The sequence below is a fragment of the Fistularia commersonii genome, chromosome 10 (assembly GCF_037954325.1).
Source record: "Fistularia commersonii isolate RoL2024-O1a breed Wild chromosome 10, RoL_Fcom_v1.0, whole genome shotgun sequence".
NCBI lineage: Eukaryota > Metazoa > Chordata > Actinopteri > Syngnathiformes > Fistulariidae > Fistularia > Fistularia commersonii.
This window is the reverse complement of record NC_141293.1, coordinates 7,317,010-7,331,525: the sequence shown is the minus strand read 5'-3', so window position 1 is coordinate 7,331,525 and position 14,516 is coordinate 7,317,010. Positions and strand designations below refer to the sequence as shown.

General features: G+C 43.9%; 1 protein-coding gene across 5 annotated transcripts in view; it reads left to right on the top strand.

Moving 5' to 3' along the window:
* LOC147230221 (disco-interacting protein 2 homolog C) overlaps positions 1-14,145 on the top strand; it is a 131,249-nt gene extending 117,104 nt beyond the window's left edge. For 3 of the 5 annotated variants that reach the window (XM_086153477.1, XM_086153473.1, XM_086153476.1), the window contains exons 25-38: positions 288-411; positions 1,422-1,543; positions 1,635-1,746; positions 1,830-1,939; positions 2,421-2,551; positions 2,955-3,123; positions 3,213-3,383; positions 5,807-5,836; positions 8,125-8,186; positions 8,434-8,491; positions 8,610-8,684; positions 9,329-9,503; positions 12,182-12,305; positions 12,411-14,145. In XM_086153477.1, coding sequence (XP_086009603.1) covers positions 288-411; positions 1,422-1,543; positions 1,635-1,746; positions 1,830-1,939; positions 2,421-2,551; positions 2,955-3,123; positions 3,213-3,383; positions 5,807-5,836; positions 8,125-8,186; positions 8,434-8,491; positions 8,610-8,684; positions 9,329-9,503; positions 12,182-12,305; positions 12,411-12,663 — 1,716 coding nt within the window. In that variant the 3' untranslated portion in view covers positions 12,664-14,145. The remainder of the gene's footprint in view (positions 1-287; positions 412-1,421; positions 1,544-1,634; positions 1,747-1,829; positions 1,940-2,420; positions 2,552-2,954; positions 3,124-3,212; positions 3,384-5,806; positions 5,837-8,124; positions 8,187-8,433; positions 8,492-8,609; positions 8,685-9,328; positions 9,504-12,181; positions 12,306-12,410) is intronic. The other 2 variants (XM_086153475.1, XM_086153474.1) reach the window with 1 other exon arrangement.
* Positions 14,146-14,516: the final 371 nt, after the last annotated feature.

Sequence of the window (14,516 nt, the reverse complement as noted above, 5' to 3'; positions counted from 1 at the left end):
GGAAGAATTTCACCAATCATTTTGGACAGGAGCCTGCGCGCGCGCGTGTGTGTGTGTGTGTGCGCTTGTCCGTGCACATGTGTCTGGATTCCGACATGTTAGTTTGCATAATGGCAATGAGATCCACCGGTGTGTTTGCAGCTGCCCGCCGCTGAGATGCTGGGATGGAAAATATGACATGACATGCTGATACATTACACCGACTCAATGTGTCAATCATCTGTGTGTGTGTGTGTGTGTGTGTGTGTGTGTGTGTGCGTGTGTGTGTGCGTGTGCGGATCCCCCAGGGGACGATAGCCAGCTCTCTGACTTGCATTCAGCTCCACAAGCGGGCGGAGAAGATCGCCGCCATGCTGGCTGAGCGCGCTCACTTGCAGGACGGGGACCACGTGGCGCTGGTCTACCCTCCAGGTAACATTCATGGAGTCATAATCACCATGTCATTGCGTTTTCACCTTCCAGAAACATGGAGAAGGTGAATGGAGGACTACAAATGGTACAAATCGTATAAATGTGAGAATGACAGGGTGAATGGTTGTATGACTGTATGACTTGTGAATAGGCGGGTGGTTATGTTTATATGATGGGTGAATGAAAGGGTGAACGGTTCTATGGTGAAAAGATATGTGAATGAAAGGGTGAATGGTTGTTTGGCTATATGACTTGTGAATGGGTGAATGTTGATATGATGCGTGAATGAGAGGGTTAGTGGTTGTGTCCGCATGTGATCCTGTTAGCGAGCGATCCAGAGTGAACTCCGCCTCTCGCCCAATGACAGCCTGGATAGGCTCAAATCCCCCTGAATGAATGAATGAATGAATGAATGAATGAATGTCTTGACCAGCTTACTGCCCCCCCACCCTCAGTGCACGGCCCCATCAGCTACCATCAGAGCATCAGCTACTCCACAATCAGCTAATTTGATCTTCTGCTAATGATAATGATGCTAACTATGATAGCAGAAGTAGAGGGGGGCCAGGGGCTTCTTCTTCTTCACTTCTTCTGGAGAAGATGTGGCCTTGAAGGCAACAAAATGTGCTCAAATCTTCCTGCTACCAGTTTTGAACCTCACATTAGCTGGTTAGCTATTAGCGGGTTAGCTAGCTGACTGACCCCAGGTGTGATGGACCCAAGACCCTGGAGATGTTCCCGCTTAGAATCTTGGTCGTTTACCCACGTTGGATGGAGATTACGCTGTTTCTTCAAGTATCTGAGATGCTGAGAAGGTCCTCAAACATCCCTCCACATCCTATGCACCTGAACACTGCACATGGATCTCCTCTGGAGTTTTTCAGTGAAGGTCTGGTGACCTTCTTCACATGTAGGCCTACCATGACACTTCTTTGGGTTCGATCTTCTCCTCTGCTGGATCCCACCATCTTCTCGCTCCATCTCAAAACCATCTTGATCTCCTCTTCCAGGCATCGACCTCATCGTGGCCTTCTACGGCTGCCTGTACTCGGGCTGCGTGCCCATCACCGTGCGGCCGCCCCACCCACAGAACATCTCCACCACACTACCCACCGTCAAGATGATCGTGGAGGTAAACCCTGTGTTGCAGTTTACCTGCAAGACCTCATTCTTCTCCACCTCCTTGTTGGAGTAACGTGTGTGTGTGTCTATGTTTGTCGCAGGTGAGCCGTTCAGTGTGTGTGATGACCACACAGCTCATCTCCAAGCTGCTGCGATCCAAGGAGGCCTCGGCTGCCGTAGACGTCAGGACATGGCCGCCCGTCATGGACACAGGTCGGTATGCCGACGCCGTGGTCCAACGGTGTAGATGATCTCACGCATTTGTCCACGCACTAAGTCCACATCTTCTGTGGTAGATGATTTGCCAAAGAAGAAGCCTCCTCTGCTGTACAAACCGTCCAACCCTGACACCCTGGCCTACCTGGACTTCAGCGTCTCCACCACCGGCATGCTCGCTGGAGTCAAGGTAACCACCCTCTCATCCACGATAAAGACATCATCTCACCGGGAATGTTCTCTTGGATGTCTCTCTCCATAATGGATGGCGTTGTGATTGACAGGTGGCAAGTACAGGTTAAGCTCCGCCCCCTTGCCCCTGTGAGAGCCACGATTGGCTCAAGCCACTGAGACGTGGGGAAATGATTGCTGTTTTTGGCAATTGGGGTGGTTTCATCTGCTCACAGTTGCATATTGACGGCACACACATATTATCCCTCTCTCTCTCTTACACACACACACACACACACACACACAGAAACACAAACACACATGCCCCCTTGTCCTGCCAATCTAGCAGCTTCATTGGTTGTTCAGTTTGGCTTCATCTAAGTGGTCCTCAGGTTCCTTTGTGCACTTGGCTCGGGACAAGTTTCCACACCAAGCATTTGTAACCTTTTTGTGTGTGTGTGTGTGTGTGTGTGTGTGTGTGTGTGTGTGTGTGTGTGTAGATGTCTCACACAGCCACCAGTGCCTTCTGCCGCTCCATCAAGCTGCAGTGTGAGCTTTACCCGTCCAGAGAGGTGGCCATCTGCCTCGACCCATACTGCGGCCTTGGCTTCGTCCTCTGGTGCCTTTGCAGGTCTGACACACACACACACACACACACACACACACACACAGACACACACATTTTGCATTTTTTAAATCCTACCTCATCTCTGGTGCGACAACCAACGAACTGGAAATATTAGACATCAGACTATCCAAGAAATTCAATGCTGTTTTGATTTCTACTTGTGTAAAAAGATCAAATAAAATTATAAAAAATATATAATTGTGACAAACTGATTTAATGTAAAATTTCCAATCACATGAAGAGAGTTTTCAGAATATTTAGGAAAATCTTCGTTTTAACTGGTCTGAGAGGGCTCCGGCTCCCTCTAGTGTTCAATGGTGGTACTGCAGTAAGATTGATCCCCTGGTCAGTTTGCAAAAGTCGCTCTTCTTGATGCAGCTGTTTTTTTCTTCTGTGTCTGCCGCAGCGTGTACTCAGGTCATCAGTCCATCCTGATCCCGCCCTCAGAGCTGGAGGTGAACCCGGCACTCTGGCTCTCGGCCGTCAGCCAGTACAAAGTCCGTGACACGTTCTGCTCCTACAGCGTGATGGAGCTCTGCACCAAAGGCTTGGGCCTGCAGACCGACGCCCTGAAGGTAACGCCGCGTTCACGCGTCCGGCTTACAAAGTTTTTCTCACGTCTGCCTCACCTCCCCGTCCTCGCTGCCTCCGCTCTCTCCCGAAGGCTCGGGGTCTGGACTTGTCCCGGGTCAGGACCTGCGTGGTCGTAGCAGAGGAGCGTCCCAGAATTGCGCTGACGCAGTCCTTCTCCAAGCTCTTCAAGGACCTGGGACTCCACCCGCGGGCTGTCAGCACCTCCTTCGGTTGCCGGGTCAACCTGGCCATCTGCCTGCAGGTGGGTCACACACTCACCGCCGCGGATTTCCAAAAATCATTGTAACATCATTTCAATTTAAGTCATGACAAACTGTTATGTTTGGGTTTTCTTTGAGGCCATCACCTACCTAGCTCAGCCAATCATTCAGTAGGTTACAGTAGACCTCTTCACTCACAAAAAGGTCAATTCACTCAGTAACTCAACGAACGAATCAGTCACTAGGTCAACAGACAAATCACTTAGTAGCTGAATATATAAATCATTCAGCTCAATGAACAAATCAAGAAGTAGCACAGAAAAGGAACCACAAGAACAAAGTTGCTCAATGAATTAATCTCTCAGCCTTACAAAGAAATCACATAGTAGCTGAATATATAAATCATTCTGTTCAATGAGCAAATCACTAAGTTACTCACTGAATTGATCACTCAGCTCTACAAACGAATCACAAAGTAGTTCAACAAACAACTTACTCAGTAACTCAGTGATTGAATCACTCAGTAGGTTAATGAACGAACCACCATGAAGCTCTTCAAAATAATCACTCAACTCAATGAACGAATCAACAGACACCTCAACGAATTAAACAGTCAGTTGCTAAACAAATGAATCCATTCGTAGCTCATAGTAACTTCATTCACAAAGGAAGTGAGTCACTCAGTAACTTAGTGAACGAATCAGTAGGTCATTGAATCAATAGTTCAATGAACAAATCACTAAGTAGCTCTATGAATGAATAACTCAGTTTAACAAATGAGTCATTCAGTAGCCCAACAAACAAATCACTTAGTAGCTCACAGTACAAGTTTTACTTATGTCATCGTTATTATTACAGGAGTGTAATAAAATCCTTTTGCACTGATCACTTGCATGTATACCTGACACTTATTTCTGTTTATAAATATAGATAATATGTTTTTTATATTTCAATGAGGTACGGCGATGTAGTTCTCTGCAAAATTCTTGCAGAAAATTCCAAATTATTTTCTTTGGGCGGCGATGATGCGACACTAAAAGCCTTGCCGGCACTGACGACCCGGTTTCTCGTCAGATCATCTCATCACACTTAATAGGTGATTCAATTACAAAAATAATCGCTGGTGTTTTAGCGAAATGCAAATTGTTCCTCCAGAAGAGCAATTGCATTTCCCTTCCTCATTTGCATCTCTCAGCCTCACAACCTGGGATATACACTTTTATTTTGTTTTCTGTGTGTCTCAGCTTCAGCAGTATCCCTCCATTGGCGGCGAGTCCACCCTCATTTTTCATTTTTACATTTTTCTTGTGTGTGTTAGCACTAATTATTTCTGAGCCGTGTCTGAAATCGGCCATAAAGTACCCTCATAACAATAATTTGTCATCCAATTTGTTTCTCACGTCCTTTATTTTTAGCTTGTCTGTGTAAGGATTGGTTTCGATATTTTTGTTCGGCCCCTGGGACATTTTTTTTACTCATTTTAAATAAAACAAATAAATTGAACCGCGAGTGAATGATTTACATAAGGAAAAGGTTGTACTATTGCTATCTTTTATTGAGGGGTATTGATTAAAATGAACATAAAATACCAGAGAGTAGAGAGAAGTTTTATCTGGTGGCGCTTTTTTTATTTCATTTTTTTGACATTGTCCAACAGTGAGACTCACTCACTGAACGAATCACTCAGCTCACTGAACGAATCACTGAGTAACTCAAAAAAGCAATCCCTCAGTAGCTCACAGCAGACCTGCCCACTCATAAAACTTATAGTGAGTGAAAACTGAGCTCCAGTGATGAATCACTGAGCTTATTGAATTACTCACTCAGTAACTCAACAAGCAAAATCACTCAGCTCAACAAACAATGTCTCTTAGAAGACCGGCCCACTCACAAAATGAACTACTCACTCAGTAACTTATCCATTGAATCATTCAGCTCAACAAATGACTCACTCGGTAACTCAACAAATTACTCGTTTTGTACCTCAACACCAAATCACTAAGCAGCTCAATGAATTAATCACACAGTTCAATGAACGAATCGCTCAGCTCAACAAACAAATCGTTAAATTCCCTAAAAGCAGCCCTCCCCACTTCATAAGACAACCCTCTTGCTCAGTCACTCAACTAACAAATCACTCAGTAACTGCCCGACTCAGAAAATCGGTGACTGACTCAGTGACTCAAAAACCTGATTCAAATGACTCGTTCAAACTGGAGAAAGTAAAAAGTCATCACTAACACCTTCTTTGGCTTGTTACTGTTTGTAAATGGCAAATGCGTCCGTGAGCGTCCCTTTCACTTTCACTGCCTGTTTTGTTTGTATGAGTTTCCATTTTAACATTTTCTTTGCTCCTCCTTTTCTTTCTTGTTTCGTTGCATCACCCCCAACAACAACATGTCTCATGCTTGTCACCCCAACCTCCCCAATCGCTTCCTCCTCCACCCCCTCTTTGCTGCCGCAGCCTCACAGGCTGGGAAAGCTTGCCGACCAGGTAGGGAACCGCCATGACTAATCCTCCTCCTTCCCACCAAAATCTCCACGGCGTCAGCCCTCTCTGCGTCAGCACGTCAAGCAGCACTTTTCGATCCACGTTCAGGCTCAGGTTAGGAAATGTGCAGTCATAAAACGAACAACTCTTTCAGTAACCCAAAGAACGAATCACTTTGCAGCTCAATGAATCAGTATATAGTGATCCAATAGTGAATGTCTCACTTAGTAACTCAACAAACGCATCACTCAGGAGGAAAGAATAATCCGCCCCAAGGGCAAAGTGTACAAATCACTCAGCAACTCAACGAACGAATCACTCAGTAGGTAAGAGTAACCCGTTCCTGGGGAAAAGTCTACAAATCACTCAGTTACTTAACAAATGAATCTCTCAGTAGCTTATGAAACGAATGACCAAGTAGCCCAAGGTAGACCTCCCCACTTGCAAAATGAACGACTCAATCAGCAGCTCAACAAACCCTCCCCATCACTAAACGAAAAACTCGTCCAGTAACTCAACAAATGGATCATTCAGTAGCTTAACGAACGCAGCACTCAGTAAGTCAGAGTAACCCTTGCCTGTTGAAAAACAAATTAATCATCCAATGACTCAACAAATGAATCATTTAGTACAATGAATCAATCACAAAGAAACTCACTGTAGACCTAAACAGCAGCAAAGCAAACGACTCGCTCAGGAACCCAAAAAATGCATCAGCCGGTACATCACAGCTGCCCTCCGCGCTCACAAAATGAACAAATCTCTCAACAAACGAATCAGTCGGTAACCCAACAAATGAATCACTCAATGATGCGATCAAACGATCAATGGCCGAGGAATTTGGGAGGTTTTCATTCTACGTGTCCGTTTTGTTCATGTTGTTTTGTTTCAAACTCACACAAGTTCTCGATCTCCCCTTTCCTTCCTCCTGGTTCGGCTACACTTTCCCATTCTTACTTCCCTCGAGCTGGATTTTAATATGGGCCTTCCTGTTTGCATGATATATATGTATGTATATACATATATCATTTTACATTTTTAATGTATAATTTGAAAAATACATTGATGGGTTTTCCTTCAATCACCCTCCTTCTGTCTTACACTCAGTTTTCTCATGTTTTCCTCAAATCCAGGTTAACTGAAATCCATTTTCATGGGTTGCACAGTTGAAGCTACATCTTTAAAATGATTTTGAATGAAGGATTCAACAATAATTCTCAAAGCAAAATAGTGTCGTATAAATTGGAAAAAAAGGTATATTGTCTGTATTTATTTATGTAGTAAATTTTTACATACAAACATTTATTGTACATATTGTATATGTACACAAATGTGTACACATTAAACACATACATGCTTCTACCTACACACACACATATATTCATATATATATATATATACACACACAACACATATACTGTAAGTATATACACATATGTGTAGACAAGCATACATAAAGTTTGAATATAAATATATATTCAGATGTATGTGTTGCATGATACGAAACACATTCATACATATGCGTACACACACATGCACATATATATTATATGTATGGCATATAAATCTCTATTTAGTGTATGTATACACATGCATTCATGTATATACGTATTTATACATACAATGTGTGTGTGTGTATATATATATATATATATATATATATATACATATATTCGCTGCAATATAAAAGCATACATAAAGTGCATATATACTGTGATATTCTATATATCTACATATAGACACACATGTAAATACACATTTTCTGTACGTATACACTCACCTTATATATTTGTATATGCAGTGTATATATACACCTGCTGTATACATATACAAACATATAAACACTGATATATATATGTGTGTGTGTATATAATATATGTGTATATATTTTGTCTGTATATATACACACATATATTTATTTATACTTTGTGTACACACACACACACACACACACATATGTATATATATTGAAACAGAATGTCATGGAATGTAGAGATTCCCCTTTGTGTAAATACATACAGTATTCATATGTATTTGTGTGTTTTTTTATATGAATATAGTCTAGGGGCAGAGATCAGCCATGGTATTTTTTAATAATTATTTATATTATAATTGACAACAGTTGATGTGTTTGTCATCTTGTGTACTTGGATCTTGTAAATGCGGGAGAACTGAGTGTATAAAAAATTTGTGGAACTTTGCTGGTTGCCAGGCAACTGCGCCCTAAAGGTTGCGGGTCGGGCGTCGGTGTTCAGTTGTTGTGGTTGCTAAGCGCTATCGGTGTTCCTCAGGGCACATCGGGACCCGACCCCACCACCGTGTTCGTGGACATGCGGGCGCTACGACATGACAGGTGAGCTGACGTGTGTGTGTGTGTGTGTGTGTGTGTGTGTGTGTGTGTGTGTGAGAGAGAGAGAGAGAGACACCGGTGTCTTCACATCAAATCTAAACACAGATACAACTTTCCACATCCGGAAACTTCCCAAGTTCATGTGTTTTGAAAGTCCTGCTGGAGTCACGTGACCCGTTGCTCTGCTCTGATTGGCTTGTGAGGACCAATCAGTGACAGTTCGTTTGATGTTTTTGACGCCGCTCTACAGGGTCAGACTGGTGGAGAGAGGGTCCCCGCACAGCCTCCCCCTGATGGAGTCTGGAAAAGTGAGTCTTTTCCTTCAACCTGGTCCCCTTTTGGTCGTTTTTGCGTTTGAACAAAACAGGAAGTGGGAAAAAAAGCCCGTAGGTCACTGTTGTTGTTTTCCTGCTCCACCTTCTGCAGATCCTTCCTGGAGTTCGGATCATCATCGCCAACCCGGAGACCAAGGGCCCGATGGGAGAGTCGCACCTTGGAGAGGTCTGCTACCCCACCACATTGTTTTTGTTTTTGTTTAAAGAACGTAGTTTGGATCAATTTGATTTTATATCAATTTAAATAAAAAAAATATCAGGATGTTTTGTGGATCATTTTAAAATCTGGCAAACTGTTTTGATTTCATCATTGATTTCAAGCTTTTTTTCCGTGATTTTTGTCAGGATGCTATTTATTTGTTAATTTATTAATTTAATTATATTTGCTCATTTTTATGTTGCATATTTAATTGAATTCAAAAACTTCTTTATAAAATACAAAAATGTAATTTACATAAATATATTTTTTTGGCTAATTAATCGGATTTTCCAAAATACAAAATATAAAATACAACTTGATTTTTCCTGTTCGGCCAGAGCTCAGAAATATTCAAATATATATACAGTATATGTATATATGTAAATATTAATGTCCTATATGTGTGTGTGTGTATGTGTGTGTGTGTGTGTGTGTGTGTGTGTGTGTATATATATATATATAATGGTGAAATGGTATAATGGTATATATGTGTGATTTATATATGACGAGATTCTAGACGGGATGCTTTCTTTCCTAATCGCCATGGTTACCAAAACACCATGGTTACCAAGCAGTGAGGTAGCCTTCCTCTGGCGTGTGGTGTTTTGCAGATCTGGGTTCACAGCGGCCACAATGCCAGCGGCTACTTTACGGTGTACGGCGACGAAGCGTTGCAGTCGGACCACTTCAACTCCAGGCTTAGTTTTGGGGACACGCAGACGGTCTGGGCTCGGACCGGCTACCTGGGCTTCCTGCGCCGCACGGAGCTCACGGACGCCAGCGGGGGTGAGGTGGCGCCGAATCTGACCCCACACTCGAGTATAGATTCTTCCCCTGGTGGGGAAAGCTGGCCAAGAAATCCATGTTGTCACATTCTGGACTTGGCGTTTGCTTTTTATGCTTTTATAGTGGAGATGCTGGGGATTGAACTCAGGACATGTTCACCCCAGCAGGGAGCAGGGAGGGAGACGAAAAGCAAGGGTCTGGGACCGAGAGTAGGGACTTTGAATATTGGGACTGTGACAGGAAAAGGTAGAGAGTTGGTTGACATGATGCAGAGAAGGAAGGTGATATACTGTGTGTCCAGGAGACCATGTGGGAAGGTAGGAAGGCTAGAAGCTTAGGAGCAGGCTTTAAGTTGTACTATTATGGTACTGACAAGAAGAGAAATGGAGTAGGAGTTATCTTGAAGAAGGAGTTTGTTACGAATGTTCTGGAGGAGAAAAGAATGTAGATTTTGGAAAAAGTATGGAAATGCCTGGAGTGAACACAGAGATCAGTGACTGCAAAGGAGAGTGTAGCCAGACAGCTTAGGATGCTGGTTTGTAGGATGACTCTGGTGACCAAGAGGACAAAGGCAGAGCAGAGGACAAAGTGGTAGAAGCTGAAAAGGGAGGAGTGTTGTATGGTTTTCAGGGAGGAGTTGAGAAAGAGTCTGGGTGGTCAGGGAGAGCTTCCAGATTCCGTATTTTCCAGACTATAGGGCGCATTGGGATATAAGCACTGAATTTAAAAAGAAAAAAAATAATTTTACATATATTAGCCGCACCAGATTATAAGCCGCAGATATCCACAATGTGAAATTAGATATCTACACAGAAAGACCTTATAAATGTTTATTTACATATACCTTAATTGTTTCCAAAATGGCTGATCAAACACTGAAACCACTGAAGTCTTCTTATTCAGTGTTGGGGTTAAAGAGCCTTAGAAAATTTCCATCACGCACCTTTTAAGTGTCTGTGTCGGTGTCGCTCGCAATGTCACTTTCGTCTAGAGGCAAAGTTCCCTCTGACGTTGTGTTGGTCTCTTCACGCAGCAGTCCAGCTTTTGGAAACCTGTTGGTTGCGGCAACTATAGATGGATAAAGTTGATGAGCCATACAATGAAATTATGGGAAAGAGCAGTGGAAACTAGACTGAGAGCAGAAGTCAGCATTTGTGAACAGCAGTATGGCTTCATGCCTAGAAAGAGTACTACAGATGCAGTATTTGCTTTGGGAATGCTAATAGAGAAGTACAAAGACGGCCAGAGGGAACTGCATTGTGTTTTTGTAGACCTAGATAGAGCATATGACAGGGTGCCAAGAGAGGAGCTCTGGTATTGTATGAGGAAATCTGGAGTGGCAGAGAAGTAGGTTAGACTTGTGCAGGACATGTATGCTAGCTGTGAGACAGTGGTACGGTGTGCTGTAGGGGTAACAGAGAAGTTCAAGGTGGAGGTGGGACTCCATCAGGGATCAGCTCTGATCCCCTTCTTGTTTGCAGTGGTGATGGACAGGCTGACAGATGAGGTTAGACAGGAATCTCCTTGGACAATGATGCTTGCAGATGACATTGTGATCTGTAGAGAGAGCAGAGAACAGGTTGAGGAAAATCTAGAGAGGTGGAGGTAAGGGTTGGAAAGGAAAGGAATGAAGGTTAGTCGGTGGAGAGGTGAAGAGACGGGTTCAACCAGGTTGGAATGGGTGGAGAAGAGTGTCAGGGGTACTATGGGATAGAAGACTATCGGCCAGAATGAAAGGAAAGATGTACAAGACAGTGGTGAGACCGGCGATGCTGTATGGCCTAGAAACCGTTACAATGACGAACAAAAAGGAGGCAGAGCTAGCGGTAGCAGAGATGAAGATGCCAAGGATCTTCTCTTTTGGAGTGACCAGGATGGATAGGATCAGGAATGTGTCTATAAGAGGAACAGCACATGTTAGATGTTTTGGAAAGAAGGTCAGAGAAGCCAGACTTAGATGGTTCGGTCACGTACAGAGGAGGGATGGAGAATATATTGGTAGACGGATGCTGGAATTGAAGCTGCCAGGCAGGAGGTTTTGAGGAAGACCAAAGAGAAGATTTATGGATGTAGTGAGAGAGGATATGAAGGTTGTTGGTGTGAGAGAGGAGGATACAGAGAATAGGTTTAGATGGAGAAAGTTGATTCGCTGTGGCGACCCCTGAAGGGAAAAGCTGAAAGGAGAAAAGGAAGATATATCCAGACAAACATATATCTCTATATCTTTATTTCTAATATAAACATACAAACACATTCATATATATACACACATATACATATATAGGTATTTCTATATTTATATTTGCACACACACATATAAACAAACACATATATATATACACACATACATATATACACAAACATACATATTTTTTTCATCTTTTATTCTTTAAATATGTATATATCTCACACACACAAATATATATGTGTGTATATATATATATACACATATTTATATATACATGCATACATGTATCTGTGTAAATCAAATTATTTGTTTTATATATATATATATATATATATGTGTTTATATGTGTATGATCTGCTCATCCTCCTCATTGCCAAGAACCTCTTCATCTTCATATCTGCTGCCTCCAGCTCTCTAGGCAGTGTGTAATGACTTTTGTCATGTGTGTATGTGTGTGTGTGTGTGTGTGTGTGTGTGTGTGTGTGTGCAGAGCGGCACGACGCCCTGTACGTGGTGGGAGCTCTGGAGGAGGCCATGGAGCTGAGGGGGATGCGCTACCATCCCATCGACATCGAGACGTCTGTCATCAGGACACACAAGAGCATCACCGAGTGGTGAGCATCCCTGTGGCCTTGTTGTCACGGCGACGTCACACCCAAGATCATGAAACATCAGAATCCAGGAAGGTCCTTACAGAAACCTCTATTTTCTCCACGTAGCGCCGTGTTCACATGGACCAACCTGCTGGTGGTGGTGGTGGAGCTGGACGGCTCGGAGCAGGAGGCCCTGGACCTGGTGCCCCTGGTGACCAACGTGGTGCTGGAGGAGCACTACCTGATCGTGGGCGTGGTGGTGGTTGTGGACATCGGCGTCATCCCCATCAATTCGCGCGGCGAGAAGCAGCGCATGCACCTGCGGGACGGCTTCCTGGCCGATCAGCTCGACCCCATCTATGTGGCCTACAACATGTAGGCAGGAGGACACCTCGGACAGAAGTTCCCGGGGCCGCTTTGCCCTCGGTTTTGTCTGGCGGGCTAGTAAGGGCCTTTATCACGAACCCCCCCCCTCCCGAAAGCCTCTCCGTGCGGGGGGGGCGTTCAACCGGAGAGCCTAGAGGTGGAGGAGGAACCCCAAAAATCCCCTCCAGGCGACTCTCACTCCTTCACCGAATCAGCTTTTCATCGTTTACATTTCTGGTAAGAAGGAAAAAAAAAGTAAAGTAAAAAAAAAAAAAAAACAAAGTGGACGCACGGAGCTCGGCGCTCTCTCCGTTTGGCGCCAAGGTACGAACTCGAACCAGCCGCCCCGTCTCCCAGGGAAACCAGTGTGCTAATGTTGTCATGGCGCCAAGGCTGCAGCCTTTAAACCCCGCCCCTTCTCTCTCCGGTCATATCATGTAAGTATGTACAAAACAGAAGAAGCTGATTTAATTTATTTTGTTCCTCTTTCTAGAAGTTATACGACGAAACGCGCAAGAATGTCTTGAATACTTGCTAATATAAGGAACCCGCAGAACCGATGGATAGGTGGCGAGATTATTTTACCGGGAAGATGACGGGGACGCGGTTGGAGACGTTTGTTTGGATTGATGTTTGTTTGTTTGGTTTTTCATTTTTGTCTCTGGCGACGGAGGAGGTTTCATCCCAAGGAACCTGGGAACCGCCCCCTTGGAGGTTCTCCCCCGCCGGGCGCTGGAATGTTCTCAGGAGGCCCTGAAACCGGAACACACCTTTACCTTTGTCTCACATGCTTTAGAAAAAAAAAACAAAAAAAAAACGTCGGCCTTCAGAAATAGTCAGCAGGGTCGACAGCCTGTTATATAACAGAAAAATATAGTTAATTACACACACACACACACACACACACACTGATGGTGGAGATCCTCTCTCGTCCTATCAGAGGGCGGACGTCAGGTGGCCTTCAAAATAAGCGCAAATCTGGATTTATATTTTAACTGAAATATTTAATTGATTTAACACACACACACAAACGCGATTGTAGTTTCAAACTCTTAACCCCGTTAAAAAAAAATGTAAAGTCTCTTTGCTGCCCTCTAGTGGCGGCGGTGTGGAACTGCAGTGGTGCTCCCTGACGCGTAGGTGACATCATCGGCCGCAAAGGCGCCAAAATCGATTATAGACCATGTTTCTTTTTAAATCCCCATTTTTTAAAACCATTAAAATCCAGAAGTCGCTTTCTCATTGGGTTGTCGTGAGGTCTCCACAAGGGTGTGGGCCTCAGGGTTCATAAGGTTCCTGGAGGTCCTGGGATGAGCCTCCCGCCCCCAAACTCTTGTAAATACTCAAAAAGTCCCTCCTATTTTTTCACGGAGATCAATCAGGGCTTGAATAGTGATGTCTGGGTGGGATGGCGCCCACCCCGGGAGGTCAGAAGGTCAGGGGCAACAACACCTGATTTCGATGCAAAATGGATATTTCTTTTTTTTTTTTTTTTTTTTTTTTTTTCAAAAAACAAATCAAAGCACTTTCCTCATTGTTTCCATTTCCTGTCTGGGAATAAGCCCCGTCCCTTTTTTTATGAACAAAAGGTCTTCAAATGTCTTATTTGAGTTGACATGAGTTTCAATAAATGCTTTCAAATTTTTGACAAGAAGCTCTGGAGATCTTCAGTGTGGAATTAGTTTGGTTCTGCCCGCCTGAGGACCAGGTTGCTAGGACGCGGGATGTTTGAGAAGGTTCTTCGTTCTCCAGGTGTTGCCGGAGCCTCCGTGCTCTCTGGGCCCACCTGGGTTCTCTTCATGTTCTCCTCAGGTTCCACATCTTCCTCCCTCAGTCCAAAACCAGTCAGCAGGTCCACTGAAGACC